The sequence below is a fragment of the Anneissia japonica genome, unplaced genomic scaffold (genome assembly GCF_011630105.1).
Source record: "Anneissia japonica isolate Jap-2015-1 unplaced genomic scaffold, ASM1163010v1 scaffold2692_len624387_cov171, whole genome shotgun sequence".
NCBI classification, from domain to species: domain Eukaryota; kingdom Metazoa; phylum Echinodermata; class Crinoidea; order Comatulida; family Comatulidae; genus Anneissia; species Anneissia japonica.
The window spans coordinates 36,646-54,977 of record NW_022742695.1 but is presented as its reverse complement, the minus strand read 5'-3'; the positions used below and the strand labels follow the sequence as shown (position 1 = coordinate 54,977).

The 18,332-nt window shown below is 31.0% G+C and overlaps 1 protein-coding gene across 1 annotated transcript; it reads left to right on the top strand.

The window, feature by feature from the left end:
* The first annotated feature begins 1,963 nt into the window (after positions 1 to 1,963).
* LOC117119230 (paired mesoderm homeobox protein 2B-like) lies at positions 1,964 to 18,255 on the top strand. Its single transcript, XM_033264038.1, has 4 exons — positions 1,964 to 2,594; positions 14,031 to 14,236; positions 16,175 to 16,430; positions 17,205 to 18,255. Exons 1-4 carry the CDS (start codon positions 2,333 to 2,335, stop codon positions 17,423 to 17,425), a joined length of 945 nt encoding a protein of 314 aa, XP_033119929.1. The 5' UTR covers positions 1,964 to 2,332; the 3' UTR covers positions 17,426 to 18,255.
* Positions 18,256 to 18,332: the final 77 nt, after the last annotated feature.

The window sequence follows — 18,332 nt, the reverse complement described above, 5'->3', positions numbered from 1 at the left end:
TTCCACGCAATTTTGTCCAGCTTGTGGTTTATTTAGGCATAGCCTAATGTGCTTAGGATCTTGGCGTGTTTAGCAGTAAATGTGCTTAGGTATTTGACATAATTTCAGGCCTATTTAAGCACAGTTAATGATAAACACGTCAGAAACCTAAATATATTAGGCCTTTGACAAAATGGCGGGCAGTTTTGCGTATAAATCCTCCACGCTGTGAATGTTTGATATTTTATATAATATTAGTACATATTATTTAATATTACTACATATTTTTTGGCAGAAAATGAATATTTCAATCCGAAAAACAATTGATTTTATCACAATAATGTCATACATGTGATTGATGATTGCCTGAAATAACGCGTGTTTCTTATTTATTAATGTTCTTATTTAATAGCTCTTAGATATTTTACATCGCATTTCATTTATCAGCATTGTTCGTATGCACCATGATAAAATCTGAAATGTACGATCTAATTTGCGTCTATAGACAATAAAATTGTGTTTTTATATTTGCAATCTTTATAGTAGTCCTATAACTCATGAAACCATGCTCTTTTGGTTTTGGTTCGGGTGGGCTTTTGAAGGAAATATTCATTACAGTGGATGGTACCGGTAGTTAGCGGTTTGTAACGGCAAGGCAGCGCTATATAGAAGCACCCAGTAACAAGTAATATTCAGTGTTTGGGCCGACTGCCATTTAAGCAGAATGCATGTGTTTTTTGTGGCGCAATCGGTTTAGTGCATTTGGCTGTTCAATTGGAGTAAAACCCTCTATTGGAATTTTGATTTTGCTGTCAATTCATTCACCCAAGAACTCTACATCTGATTTAAAGATGTACTATCAATAAAGAAAAAAAAACTGAAACCAAAAAAAAACACAGGAAAATACCTCAAAAATTGAAATAAATTATATTTGATTTGTTTAGATTTTCTGTATTTTGAATGATAGTGGGTATACATCTTGTAACGAAAAAAAATGGGATGTAATTTTATTCTTTTTAAACAATGCCTTACTTACATAATAGGCCCATGTGGTATAAAATTAACATGATTAAAAGAGGTAATATTAATTATAATTATTTCACGCATAACAGAATGGATGGTGGCTGCTTTTGAAGAGGATTGAAATTTAGTCGATTAGACATGGTGAAGTAAAATTCTTGTCGTTTGCAAGACCTGAGACCAAGTTACAACTCCAATTTTGTATTTTAACATCAAATACACAAGTTGTTATCACGATTATCGTCTGATGGGAATTTGTCGCCTACACAGCACCAAGATTAAAATACCGCAATATGGACATAATATTCCCACCATGCTTACGCTTAATACTCGCGATTCTTTTACGATACTGCCCCGTTCATGTGTAGACCCATCTGTTAGGGAGAAATCTTCGGTCACATACAGCGTGAAACCATTATACGCCTACCCCGAGCGAAATTCTAAGCTGTAAGGTTTCTTAAGCCTATTTAGGCAATCGTTAACGCATCACTTCCCTGTATGGGAGGATCCTGTTTGAAAAATATTATGTTTTCACAAACACTTACAAAAACTAGATTGACTTATAAAGTAAATTACAATACGAAAGTAGATAATTCTCGATTTGTAAAATTTCAGAATTTATCTTTGTTTCTTTATTATATCTATATTGAGTAAGAAATTCGAATTTAAATAGGCCTATTTACCAAAATTGTAATCACTTCAGAATCATCTCAAGCAGAAAGTTGTTCTCGTGAAAGTTAATTAATTGGACGACGGATGACGTCACATGTTTTGAATCCAGGGATTGGTTACAATATTGATCGACGTTCGGCGAGCAGTAGGATAAAGTTGTGTTTTGTTAGACAGTGACTTTTCTCTTCTCAGACCTTTTGTGATGTTTCTTGCATCAATGCACAGTCTTAACCGTAATGCGCACGCGCAAATATCAGAAGATTCTTAGACCTTAAAAGTGGGATTTCTTAAGAGTGGTGTTACCAATATCTGCAAGGGGTCTCGAGAAACGCTGACGCTACCTTCAATTCTTTCGCTGTTAATTTCTTTAATTTTCTATCTCTAAAAAACTGTAAATTCACGTTTTCTGGAAGAAATTTTCATAATTTGTTTATATTCTCTCAAATTATCACATCGGAAATCGTTTTGGACATTAATGATATTCCAGCGATAACTTAATTGATAAATGCGATTGTAAATTTAACTAAATTAGGAAACTTGATTAGTCAAACACACATTCGCCGTTCCAAATAAAATTAAAGAGTAAATTGTCGATAGGATCAATTTCGGCAATTTTGTTAAATAATTTTGGTTGCAAACAGTGTAACAAAAACCCACATCGATGATGGATTATTCGTATCTCGGGCAAAATGCATACGATTCTTGTTTAGGAGGGATGGACGGCGCGAGTCTAGGAATTCAAACAACCTATGGTGATTTTAGCCCTGTCTCGATGACCCAGGCCAGCCAGGGGTACTACGGTAGCATCAGGTCCCCCATGAGCTATGGCAACAGCAACACCGGGATGGCCCCCACTTGCAACATCGCCAGTGTAATGGATCACCACCCACAGGCAGCGTCACAATGCACTCCGTACGGAACAGGTAAGTTTTATTTCGTTTTTTCTCTCTCCACCAATATTGCTTTAATTATTTTTAATCAAATAAGAATCTTTAAATGTAATTAAATTAGTATAATTACTAACCAGTGGTGTCATCTTCACATTGGCATACCACAATTCCAAGAAAATTAGTACGTTGTGTATGGATTATGACTGGCAGTTTATTAAGAATGTTAATAAAAAAAAAATAAGTGTTATATATTAGGCCTAATCATTATAACTAGCTTTTGATATTATTATTAATATTATTATTATTATTATCATTATTATTATTATTATTATTATTATTACTATTATTATCATTATTATTATTACTTTTGTCATTTCGTTGATAAAACTTTTAGAATGCAATGACAAACATGATTACACGATTAAAATACAAGAACTTAAAAAGATTTAAAAGTCATTAAAAGTTTATTGGATTGCTCAAATGTGAAAACAAATTCCCTTAATTGTGTCTTCATCAGAACATTCATTAATATAATTATCATTATTATTCTCATTACAGTTGTTAGGTTTCAATGGCAGAATTATAATAACAAGTATAGTATAAGGAAAATTTTTGAGCCACGTTTCTTCCTATATTGCACTTGAAACAAAAATTCAACCATCCAATCAAGATTTTTTAGGGTAAAAAATGGTCAGCTTCTGTTGGATGGATCATCCTAATCAAATATGGTTCAAATAAATAAAGATTTGAGATTCAAGATAATTTTACTTCTCATCGCCGATAAAACTCAATTAGGAGAAATTCACATTGCCACATCAAAATAGACAACATTTCTAGTTAACATTCAAAAAACTAGACTAAAAACATCAAGATATGTAAATTAATACACAAGAATGACAAAATTAAAAATATCAGGAAATCGTCCTTCATTTACAATAAATTGATTACAAGGATTTGGAATGTTGATTAGTGGCTGGTAATTTAGTTGGCCCGCATTACGAAAACTATGTTGCCCTGTACTTTCATCTACGGCTAAAATCAATACTTTTTTAATAATCACCAAAACTTTAAAACAATTAGCGTCCAATCCATTGATTTTGTTGTGATCAGCATTTTAATTTAATTTTTAATAAACTCAAGTCCTTATGATTAATAATTCAAAATTACGATAATAATATGAATCATTGCAAAACTTAAGCTGCTGTAAAAACACTACCGAAATAATATTTAATATAGGTAACCCGTTTTTGGAAAAAGGATTTAAAATAGACAATGAACAATATGGAATCAAATTCACTGTTAACGTTCAATAACATACATCTAATAGAAATGAATTAAAATGTTCCTATTAAAGTGTTTTGTACTTAAATTAACATTTCACATTATAAAATCTCTATGAAATATATAAATATAACGATTAGAGAATGATACCCCAAAAGTTCTAACTGCGATGAGTGTTCCCATTGAGTCCATACATAAGAAAAGGCAATATTTAGAGCCTATTCAAAAATGTTAAAACTTTCAATCAGGTCGTCGTGTCCTGTTGGTTGTCTTCGAAGTGACGGGTGACAATATCACATTTTATGTGAAAAAATGTGTGTGATGTGCTCATGTATGGACATGATGATGACACATTACATCCAAATATGGGCATATCACAGTTATACAGTTTGATAGTGTTGACAAAGGTTAAACGTGCGAAGTGTTGACCTTTAACACTATAACAATGATAACTACAGAGGATATTTGGATTTTGCGAGTAGCCGCCACCAAACGTAGACGTACTAGATGAGCTTCCTAAGTATCGAGATATTTGACGGTTTTACGATGGAGGAATTAGTCAGGAAAATATTATAGAATTGTTGTTTTTTCCTACCTGACTTGTTATCGTACTGAATGCTCAGTACGTTCCAAGAAACTTTCGGGAAAAAAAACGCAAGTGATTCGGGTGGGAAGCGAACGCACGACCCCCAAATAACTAGCCTGGTCCCATCCGAATACTTGCGATTTTTTTTTGCAACCATTTCCTCCATGGTTTGTTACCGACAGTGATTCATGAGTTGATTATTCAATAATTGGTCAAACACATTAATTAGCGATAAACAAATTGATTTAGCAAATATTAATACGAGAAAATTTCATTAACAATAAAATGTCTGGATATCGTTAAGCAAATATCTTTTAAAATGTTTCATTTGAAGCAAAACAAGTGAATCTAAGTATTTCGAAGTATCACGCAAGTGATTCGGGTGGGAAGCGAACGCACGACCCCCAAATAACTAGCCTGGTCCCATCCGAATACTTGCGATTTTTTTTTTGCAACCATTTCCTCCATGGTTTGTTACCGACAGTGATTCATGAGCTGATTATTCAATAATTGGTCAAACACATTAATTAGCGATAAACAAATTGATTTAGCAAATATTCATACGAGAAAATTTCATTAACAATAAAATGTATGGATATCGTTAAGCAAATATCTTTTAAAATGTTTCATTTGAAGCAAAACAAGTGAATCTAAGTATTTCGAAGTATTTTTTGGTCAGGAAATTATTACAGAATTAATGTTCTGCCATTCCTGACGTGTCATTGTACTGAATACCCAGTACGTTCCCAGAAACTTTCAAAAAGTGATTCGGTGGGAAGCGAACGTACGACCTCCAAATAACTAGCCTGGTCCCACACGAACACTTGCAATTTTTTTCCCGAAGTATTTGGGAACGTACTGAATATTACAATAACACGTGAGGTAGGGCAAAACATCACTCCTATAAGTATAAATAGTGACGTAATTAAAGAACGTTATAGGTGATAATCTGAAGGGACATAGCGATATTTTGCTTTACTTTTTTAACAAATTATCGTCATAATTTTTGTCATTTTCACTTCATTTATTTATTTGACATCAAACGGTCCAGGGGTTGAGCGAGCAACAATGCGCCATAACACGAATGTGTTCGCAACCCCTGTACAATTATTACATAGTTAAAATTCAAATATTTACACCTTAAATACAAATTACACCTCAAATACCAACAAATTAAAGGTCCAGTAAAAAAGATAAGTATAAATAGTGACGTAATTAAAGAACGTTATAGGTGATAATCTGAAGGAACATAGCGATATTTTGCTTTACTTTTTTAACAAATTATCGTCATAATTTTTGTCATTTTCATTTCATTTATTTATTTGACATCAAACGGTCCAGGGGTTGAGCGAGCAACAATGCGCCATAACACGAATGTGTCCGCAACCCCTGTACAATTATTACATAGTTAAAATTATATATATATTATATAAAAATATTATATATATAAAATATTATATATATAAAATTATTTATATATATATATAATACAAATATATATATATGTATATATATACTTATATACACAATAGAAAATTATACATTTATGGAAGATTAAAATAATTTTACACAGAATCATTGCAGTTTACACAAAACTATTATCAATGAGGTATTTTCTGAACTGAAATAGAAATAATTTAAGAGGTGAACAACAGCATAATCTTTGATTGAAGGGGTAAGTGATGACCAAACTACAGGAAAATTATGGATTGATGTATATTTTAAATTGATATTATTTTAGGTACATTAAAAGTATAAATAGCAGGGAGCAGTAATATATATTTATGTGTGCTCCATGGTTATATTTTATACCTTGCATCAAATGTATTTGTATAAGCCTATGAATACAACTGCTTAAGTAAAAAAAATCCCGAGAGGCTTCAAATTGTTATAACTAGAAATTATGTCCTATCGAGAAAATGAGGCAAAGAATAAAAACGGAAAAGCATTATTAAATTTTCAAACCATTTAAAGGATGAATATATACCGATGTTCTGAACCTGTCTCTTATACACATCTAGATGTGTATAAGAGACAGAAAGAGGTCTCTGGTAGGAATGAACACGCAATCCCTCGCTATCTCGGCGAGCGTCATACCGTTAGATATTATACAAGCATAATTTTGGGTTCCTATATACAAACAACTGAAGAGTTGTAATTAGAAATACAAAATATATGCATTCCAAATTACACTTAGATAGCTGTACCTACAGTAAATTAAAACATCATGTTCCTACCGCAAAATTATATCTTCTTCCATTATTTATTTCAAATAATGAATCATTGTAAAGCTGTTAAACTATGCTATCCGATCAGAATAAGAATTTAAATATACTGGTGTTTTCTAAATTGGTCAGTGCTGAAAATGTTAGTGTGCAGTATTCTGGCAAAAAAAAAATCTTAAAATGATTTAACGATTATTATCAGTCAACAATCGTCAGTAATCTGATTTGTATTTTGAATTCTGAGTTTTCAAAGCACATTTTAGACCGGAGGAAGAAATTATATTAAAATACCTATTGCAAAATAACTAATAAGAGTTTTTCTATTTCATGACGCTTAACTTAGAGAGAACACCAAGCCTACAATATTATGTCACATTAGGAGCACCGTATTTGCCGTCGAAATGGCAATCGCTGTGATCCGGTTTAGTATAGTTGTCGATGTGAAGGCGCGATGAGTTAGTAGCCTACAGGAGCAAAGGCAAACTTGAATTTGTAGTGCGATCCTCAACGAGAGCGGCAAAGTTATATAATATGCGTGTAATAGTGTATTCAGTGTAACTCTTTCCAAGTATCAAACAGATATCAATATAATTCTTCAGGTGACAGTTCGAAAATAAAATCCATGTAAACAGCCGAGTGGCAATTTTTATCTGAAGGAAATGACAAGTTATGAAGCAAAATATCTTAAAATATGAAAAATGGTAAAATTCACGAAGTAGACTGCTGACTGAACGGGACCTCCTAACGCCGGCATAACAATCTCAATATGCAGACAGGCGGGTTGGTGAAACGAATGTATACCAGCCTTTATGAAATTACAGGCCTTAAACTTAGTTATAGAACGTGGAATCGAACGCTGTTGAGAGACTAAATTTTATAAGAACATTTCCAATAGCGTAATCAAATCACTTCGTGCGAAATTGTTGTATTCGAAGTACCTCTCTGTCATCCGAAATCGCTCCCAATATAATTTATCTTTGTCTTGATTTAATATACTCATGCATTAATAGTAATTTCGTGCATATAATTTGGCGCAAGTTTAACGTTCTCAAATTTGCATTTTAATTGTCTGGCGATAACCTAGTTACGTTCCAATCGCTACCATTATCAAATTTAGGGTTTAGAATGAAATGTGTTTAGCAAACATTACTTCACATTTTCCCTATGTATCCCTAAGTACACTCTCTTGCTATTATCTTAAATGATTCTATTCTTTGAGAGGAGATGGCATCACATTCTACAAAAGCTTAATTGGTTATTTTCTTTATATCAATCGCTGTATTAATCATAATATTGATCTTTTCAATATGAAATTATTTGTTTATTGTACAGATACATACATTTCTTTTTTTTAAATAACTATAATGATAACAGATAGTGATAAATATTATAGTATTCAACAATATTCTAAATAATTATTATAAAGGTACATGCGCACTCCATCGTGATATTACAGAAGTTAAATTCTGTGTGAGTTTTCGTGAAATATAGTAAATATCTACTTATGTATTTATTTGCACATAGAATATGATGCTTTTACTTTACTTTCTTGGACTGGGACATTATAATGTCTTAGTTCAGTCCTGATATTCTGAATCTTAATTCTACCAAACTTGTTAATAATTAAATATGACATTAATCTGGAATTATATATATATATATATATATATATATATATATATATATATATACAGGTGTGTGTGTGTGTGTGTGTGTGTGTGTGTGTGTGTATAGGCCTATGACGTTATTATTTATAGGCCTATATGACATTATTATATATATACATATATATGTGTATGTATATATGTGTATATATATATATATATATATATGTATGTATGTATATGTATATTGTAGGCCTATATAATGTAGGCCTGCCAAGGTCACAGTGCATTGCTTTCTGGCTTCTCTGTTGTCATTGGTATTGACTACAGTATTGTCATTATCAAATTCATTGCAATTTTCATTGTAATTATCACTGCATATTATAATATTATCACTATTATACTAATAATAATAATAATAATAATATAATTATAGTAACAACAGTAATAATTAATATTTTATCGAAAGCATATTTGTATATACAAATATCCAAAATAAAATATAAGGCTAAACAATGACATTTAGTAAATATATATTGGATTACATTGTCTTAATTATTGATACACTGCTGTATTTCAATTTACTACCCGTCCAACTTTTAGATAGGGCCTATCATACTTCATAAAATAATAATTAAATTTCATGAAATCATAACTCCGAATTGGAATTGTATACCTAAGGATATTATAAACTTATTCACTTCAGTTCACTTTTTGATTTTAATTTTTTGTTGAAACTCCATTTTTCAATTCTAACATTGAAAAGTAAGATAGCAATTTATAAAAAATTTATAAAAAAAATCTCATTCGATATAATATTGACTTTTTTAACCTACGTCTACCTCTACAGAATTTGGAAAAATCGAGAAACAATAATCTCGAAAGTTAACAATCTCAGAGAGGTATTCTGGTCGAAATGTCTTTCAAAAGATTTGCGTATTAAATTATCATTACATGAGATAAGTATGTGTTTTTGTGTTATTGTCTTAAACGGTTTGAATACCTTTATTCATTCGTGAATCGATCATGGTTTTGTTTTACACTGTCCTGACAGTATGAGATCGCGTGCCCAGCACAAGACCAGCGTTGGCCTAAAACCGACAGTCTTCAAAAGTAGACACAAGAACAGGAACGTTTTGTTCGTAGCCGAATTCCCATATGATTGGCGCTATTCAAAAGCTATTCAAAACACTTTAAAACGCGATGTTCTGAACTCTGTGACATATGTCATCCGTAGCCCTTTCTGTCTTATGTGTACTAAACGTTGTCCTAATGACTGGGTTATGATCAAATTCGAATTTAAAGAGCAGTGTTGAAAGCAAATACTCCAGAATCATTTTGCATAATGAAAATATCTAAATAGAGCCTAATTGGTATCACAAGTATTAGTTTGACCATCCAAGCCATTGTTAAATTAAACTGTTAGGGCCCCAATGACAGATATTAATTATAAATATCAAAATACACAAAATAGTACAGTATACCGCAAATATTGTATGAACACCACTTTCATCCATTACAAAATACGAAATTTTAATTCCATATATTTATTACACCATTATAAAATACTTTATGATAACTTATGTACTTTATTAACATGTTGGGATGGTGATTAAAACAAACCAGGACGCATCTTTTGACGGTGCTTCCGTGATATCAATCAATCAAGTAGTAGAGTTAATGGCTGTCTCTTATACACATCTAGATGTGTATAAGAGACAGTAGCCGAATTCCCATATGATTGGCGCTATTCAAAAGCTATTCAAAACACTTTAAAACGCGATGTTCTGAACTCTGTGACATATGTCATCCGTAGCCCTTTCTGTCTTATGTGTACTAAACGTTGTCCTAATGACTGGGTTATGATCAAATTCGAATTTAAAGAGCAGTGTTGAAAGCAAATACTCCAGAATCATTTTGCATGATGAAAATATCTAAATAGAGCCTAATTGGTATCACAAGTATTAGTTTGACCATCTAAGCCATTGTTAAATTAAACTGTTAGGGCCCCAATGACAGATATTAATTATAACTATCAAATTACACAAAATAGTACAGTATACTGTAACATCAATTTGTATAGAAATTTTTAAAAAATTATAAGAAAAAATTAAACATATTTGGTATAAAATACTAGGTTTATTGATTATATTTTACATCCAGCCATCACAGAAAATCCATCTAAAATACTTGTTTTTAAATAATTTTAAAGGTTTTAATTTTAAAAATCCACAAAAACTGTTCGTCAAGATATATATACAAAACATAGGCCTTATTTAGTAAGATTCGTATATAGTAAGTGTGTTATAAATATTTTATGTTAGCTTGTGTTAAAAACACACGATGCTAATTCGGCTAGTTTAATCGCATCGTGCTTGTATTCGCCATAAGTACATGCTAAATATACCATCAAATTATTCACAGCTTTCATTCGGCAACAATTTTTATACAGGATCTTAAAAAGTTATCTAGATTCTGTTCATTTCATATATATATACTTTTTTAAATAAATCGATAGCTAGGCCAATCTGACATGCCAACATATGGCTGTTTGCTCTAAATCTGATAATCTTTAATTTTTCATTCATATCATATTTACCTAAATCCTGAGCTATTCCGCTGAACGAAATCTTTAATTGTATATCAATTAACGCGTATTAACTTGGTTGGCTAAGTCAATCACTGCCTTACACCAAGACCGATGAGGCGTAGGATCTCCATTAGTGGGTTTTATTATTTGTTTCTAGTGCCCTTACGTCAGAGCCGCACATAGACTGAGGCTAGAGTTTCTTTTCTTACGTTCGAATGAGTGTTGATTTAGTGTATTTGTTGTAATGGTTGATTCGTTCATAATAGAAACGCGTGTCGTGATTTTGTAGGCATTTAAACTGATAACAGCTCATGTTACTTGGGTAATCGTTCAAGTTTATTCTATCTCTTAATTATTCAAGGGGCGGAAAATGTATCACTCGATATCCAAAGCGTTCTCACACAACATAAAATATCCTGATATTTAAAAAAAAAAAAAAACATGTTTTTGCGAAAAATAAATTACTTTGAAGATTGCTGTTTGCTAAAAAAGAAAGCAAAACTAATGCGCTAACGCTCTTAGCAATGAGATCCCCAAGAACAAATTGTCTTCTGTTTTACAGTCCCGCGTGGACAACATGCGCGTGTATACACACTTGTACAGCATTACACGTTGAGATACAATAATAATTGACAATAATATCATATTAACAGATTCAAAATTTAAGCATAATAGATTTTTTAAGTATGTTACTTTATACTTAAGAACTACACTAATCTCAGTTTTACGCAAATATTGTATGAACACCACTTTCATCCATTACAAAATACGAAATTTTAATTCCATATATTTATTACACCATTATAAAATACTTTATGATAACTTATGTACTTTATTAACATGTTGGGATGGTGATTAAAACAAACCAGGACGCATCTTTTGACGGTGCTTCCGTGATATCAATCAATCAAGTAGTAGAGTTAATGGAGCGCCAATTACCACTATTTGATACACCTTACTCAGGTGTTCGGCCCTTCCTGTCGATAGGCTGTTTTTTTTATTTTTCCATAATAAAAACGTAGGATATGTCTCTTTAGAAGCCTTAAGATGACGTAGATTAGATTCAACCGCGATTTCAGTCGGGAATTATTGATTTTATCAAAGACTAGATAATATTTAAAGATTTGGAATCCTTACCACGTATATAACATGTGTGAAATTATCGGAAATTAGTTCTACCCTTGAGAATATTATTTTCGGGATTGTTTGCTGTGAAAGTAGGCGTGTGACACATTGTTCCAAGCTACCAGCTAACAATAGAAACATTCGGCGGGAACTGTCAATTAACTAGGGTGATTAGACTCGGGCAAACTATCTACACCATGGAAATCGATACACGCATGAACCGTCCGTGCATCGCCACATCTGTTAAGTTATAGGGAGCAAGTTTACACCGAAATGACAATGTAAAGACTGGTTAATGCAATGGGATTTTGATTCGGAAAGTAAAATCGATCTTAAATTTGCATTGTATTAGTAAACACTGCAAAGCGTGCGTCTTCTAGGTTTGTCGGTTTTTGCACGGCTTTCACTGCAACAAATACCGTACGAAGTCACCATGGTCATTGCTAAGTACCCCATTAAGAGCAGTATTGTAGGTTGTAACTGGTGAATGATGAAATATGAGTACGGATTGGCATTAATGAAAACTTTATTTTAAATATTGTCTGTCTTATCATACTAATTGTTGGGAAGCTGAAGATTTATGTTTAGACAATATTTAGAAAAGAAATGCATAATTTTAAAATTACTAGTAGGTGGTCTATTAAAAGTAGTAGTAGTAGTAGTAGTAGTAATAATAATAATAATAATAATAATAATAATAAAATTAATAATAATAATAATAATAATAATAATAATAATAATAATAATAATAATAATAATAATAATAATAATAATAATAATAATAATAATAATAATAATAATTCTTTATTGGAAATCAGAAATTAAGTCTGGTCCCCTGCGCCACACAACCTAATTATAAAAACTATGTTATCCATAGTTTTGAAGTTACCATATCGTCTTTCTCGAAGTCTTTTTATGTTAGCGGCTGCTTTTTTTGAATTGTTTGAAAAATTACCGCAACTTAAAAAAGAAACAAGAAATTTGAAGTACATATTATCTTAGCGCAAATTTTATGTTATATAAGTTTTTTTTATAAAATAGGTCCGGTACTTTTATATTGTGTTTTATCTTCTATATGTTTACTATTATGTTATGTTGTTTTACATTATTGAATAAAGAAATACATTAATAACATACCATAACAAATTGTTGTTCTCAGTTTTCGTTATGAATTCAAATACTATGCAATTATGCCTATTATATTAATATTATTATTAAATATTTTTTTAGTATTATTACTATTATTGTTATTATTACTATTATTATTATTATTATTATTATTATTATTATTACTACTACTACTACTATTACTATTATTACTATTATTGTTATTATTATTATTATTATTATTATTATTATTATTATTATTTGTTCCTACAGTGTTACATACTTAAAGCATTTTCTTGCCTATTATATTAATATTATTATTAAATATTTTTTTAGTATTATTACTATTATTGTTATTATTACTATTATTAGTATTATTATTATTATTATTATTATTATTATTATTATTATTATTACTACTACTATTACTATTATTACTATTATTGTTATTATTATTATTATTATTATTATTATTATTATTATTATTATTATTTGTTCCTACAGTGTTACATACTTAAAGCATTTTCTTGCTTATTTAGTAACCTATTCCTGTTATCTGCTGCCGTTGTATTTCTTTTGTTGACTACTGTACTGTATATGTATAATTAAAATAAAGTTATTCGAAATGAAATTTAAAAAAAAAATAAGCTCGTAAAAGTTCTTTTGACTTTACTTTTTTTCTTTTATGTATTATGAAACACGTCTAAACTGAACGAATAAAAATCATTTTTAAATCTTTTATTTAGAAGTTTTTCTTTATCTTTTATGTTCTATAATTCTTTAGTTGCTTTTTTTTTTATTACTGAATAAATAATTGTTATTATATAGTAATAATCTTATTATCTTAAAGTAACAACAATATTTTAGTTTTCATTTTCCTTTATTAATTGAAAACTTGATGCAAGTTTATATCTTCATAATTTGAGAATGGTTTACTTTTCGTCTTCATAGGAATGCCATATATGCATCGAATTCTTCATGATACCAGTTCAACCAACTCGTTGCACGAGAAACGAAAACAACGACGCATTCGCACTACATTCACGAGCGGGCAACTCAAAGAACTGGAGAAAGCGTTTCAAGAAACGCATTACCCTGACATCTACAAACGCGAGGAGCTCGCACTTAAAACAGATCTCACTGAAGCAAGAGTACAGGTCAGGAAAACAGTAACACAATTAAAATTTTAGAAAACAATGGGATGTTAATTGTTTTTCACTTAATTGTCGGCATAGGCTCTAAACCTCATTGGCCAGGGAGGTTAGAGGTTACCCACATCTTGTGTTGGGCTGTCAGCACATGGTGTCATCTTGTCACACCTCTGGCCATATTTTTCTGATTTGTAATTGTTGTGCCGAATTATGTAATAACTAAATAAATATTTTTTAGATAAGCGATATATTATACCAAAGTAAATAGTTAAATACAATATAGTAGGCTAAGCCTATTTTATTCATTTCTCTACTGAATTCGTTTGGAAATGCGATGTAATGGCAATATTTAAATGTAAGTTGATTTAAAAGTACGTTCAATGGTCTGCGAACAAAGTAAACATGACTTCTATCTTCGAAATTGTTGCAATTTGTAAAAAGCAAGGAGTCATACTTTAAAGATTGCTTTGGAAACGTTGGACTAATTGTAATCATAAATCTGAGCTCCCATCCGGCAACCTGAGACATTGGGAATATGTGTTTTTGGTAAATTTCTCCAAGGCACTCCACTTAATTTGAAGACGTTCGGCTCTTTAAACGTTGATGGGCATATAGTATAATCTGATTACTATTGATTCGATGGCTTTTCTAGTGCAGCGTTCACTCACGTAGAAACAGAGTTTTTACCTTTACTTGACACCTACAATCGAACGTGATTTCGGGCGCGAAAGTTGGATTGCAGACGATAGCAAACGATTGATCAATGATCGAGCACGCACAATAGCACGTCTTTAATTGACGTATCGATGCAATTGAACTGATGGGCTCTACAAAGGAGAACCACTGATGGATACATTAAGAAATAAGTTGTTGATTGGTTTTAATTACAAAGTAAAACAACTTGATGAATAGGTTTGGCTGGATGGTTGTATGTTTGAGTAGAACAATTCCAATTCACTGAGTTTTATTGTATTGTCGGTAATCAAAAACCACTGTACCAAAAGCATGATTAATAGCGCTTGGCACCGGTCAGATAAATTATCTAGCGGTATTTTAAAATCACTTCTTTTAGATAAGTGTCACCATCAACTTATCGATTTTAGTTGAGCAAGTCGAAGTTTTAAAGATTGATCAGAATTTGCACGAGTGCCGTACGTAGGCCAGGCCTACGCCTATTTGCCAAAAATGATATCCAACAATTTGTGATCCAGTGGAGTTTATTACAATATTAAAAACTGTATTTCAATTATAGGCCTGCTGTATTTAAAATAACTTCCAAAATAAGATTCAAGTATTATTGTATTATTAAATTTTCATAAATGTAATTATTGTAATTTTTTTTAAATATCAATTTTAATCTCTTAAGTAATTTTAATTTGTTAATATATTTTCATGTATATATTGATTGTTAATTATTATATTTAATTAATAAATTAATTTGATTTATTTAATTATTATTTAGTTTGAATTTAGCTTGTTTTATTGAATTGTTAGTTTGACGCGATTCGGCGTATCGTAATACTGCAATTTCAAACTGTGTTTGTTGTTTAAATAAATAAACCAAAATTAACAAAGGTACAACTGTAAACATGAATTATAACAGAGCAACATTAAAAACATTAAAATACAATAACAAACGAATAACTATATATAACACCTTTTAAAGAATAAGGCCAGAAATAGGTTCACTCATTGTTATCAAGTCAGCCACATCCCAGCAAGTAAATCCAATCGATACGCATGTCAATATAGAATTATTGTATATAATATTATGTATTGAAAATACCCATAGGCCTATGAATATTTTAGTTCCATTTTGCATCTTACGTTTGTGCATCGATAAATAACTCGAAACGATGCATTTTACTGACTAACACTAACATCGGAGACGGTCCATTTTGCAATACCTAAGTATGACGTTATTTTTTTTATTTTTTTTTTTAGGTTTGGTTTCAAAACAGACGTGCAAAATTCAGGAAGAGCGAACGAGCTGCAAACGCAACTAAACAGCCACAGACCAGTTCAGGGAATAATAGCAGCAACAACTCCAGCGGTAATAACAACGGCAGCAGTGCCAACAGCAACTCCACCAACACCGCAACTGATTCGGTAACTTCAAACAACTCAGCAAACACTAAGAAAGATAAGATCAAAGAGGAACCAATCATACCGGTCAGCAACACCTCAAGTTTGATAACAGGTAGGCCTAAATCTTTTAATTAAAGTCTCTTGGGGTTTGCTATAATAACATTTTAAGAATGTTAAACATGCCTAGGAACTGCTGTGGTGGTCTCATGTTCATGTATGAATCTAGGAAAATTCTCTTAATTAATGTGTACATCTGGAAAAGCACATATTATGTTTATACTTAGTTTGGAAAATATGCATGAGGTGTGTGAGGTGTACTGTAAGTACAACACAACCTAGGCGTCTCCTGTTTGCCAAGTGGCAGTGGTTACTTAAATGGAAGCTGCTGCGTGTGCTTTACTCCTCTGTGATCTTTATGGCGAGCCGAGATGTTATTTAATCGTAAAGAGAAATATCTTGGTTTTAAATAGAGATAATCTTAGTTTTAAATAGAGTGCCTCTATTTTAAATAGAGATATTTTAATAGAGATATCTCAGTTTTAAATAAAGATATCTTAGTTTTAAATATAGATATCTTACTTTTAAATAGGGATATCTTAGTTTCAAATAGAGATATCTTAGTTAAAACTAAGATATATCTCTTTAAAACTAAGATATTTCTACTTAAAACTAAGATATCTCTATTTTACGATGACAAAGCTCGCCATAGATCTTTGTATATACCTAATATGATTAACATCAAGATTGTTATATATTATGGATACCGGTCTGAAAAAGGGAAATTAATTAAATAATCAAACATTATGGATATCGGATTCGATTATATTGTGTTCAGTGGGAATGTTAATCCAACTAAATGTTCGTTTTAATATTGTCTACTTTGCAGCCGTTACCAATACGGACAGAATAAGCCCAACTATCGTAGCAACGACGAGCCCAGTGACACCAGCAGCAAACTGGACGCCAGTCACCAACACAACTACCTCTCTCCGAGGACCGTACTCGAGTATTTTTCCCGGAATGAACGAAGAACGTCGCCAAGCAATCAAACAAACTCACATCAAACACGATCCAAATTCAAACAGCTTGTTTTCCCTTCACTATTAGTACTATTTACTTTTAACAAGAAAATTTGCCATATAAACTCCACTCGCTCTCATTCGGATCCAGGATTTAATGTTATTGGTCCTCTCTTGACGTGAGTGTGGTTGATAAACTAATTTTCAGAGGGGAGGGGCAAGGCATTAAATTAAAAAAATTCAATTTAGGTCAAATTACTAAGCTAGTATTTCAGTCAAAAAACACATGCATATTGGTAAAATGTTACCGCCTCTGGTTATCAACGGATATTTTTACGATTTAAAGATGGGCGAAGCATTTTCATAACATAATTATTTGTAAATAATTATATTATTTATTAGTAAGTACTGTATAAAATAATAATGTATTAGGCAAATCTAAATAGCTTTAATGTTTAAAATCTTCCGGACATTTCATTATTGTTAGAATAGGGCTTTATATTAAGTGAAACTTTACCGTAATATTTCATTTTAATAAAATTCTTAGTGTTTATTGTATGTTGATTAAATGAAAACCAGCAAAGAAAATAATTTGTTCACTAACGGGAATTTACAAACATTATCCGTGACTTTTAACCATTCCAGGAAATGTGATAAAAATGTGACTTATATTACGTGATACAGTATACTCCATTCAACCAGAGAGTCATGCAAGTTTAGATTTCCAGTTTGAACTAAGGATGTTACATCCTACGTAGTGTAATCTGAAACAGGAGTTGTAATGTCCAAATGAATAATTTACCACTAAACTTTTTTAAATTATTGTTATACTATGTAATGTATGTAATAGAAAATGTAATGTATTTTAAACTTTAATTTAATCATTTGTACCATGTGTAATAAATTGTTTATTTCAAATGTATTATCAATTTTAATCATTTGTTGTAGTTTGGTGTTTAAATTTAAATATAATTGTCTTTTTCCCACATTTTTAT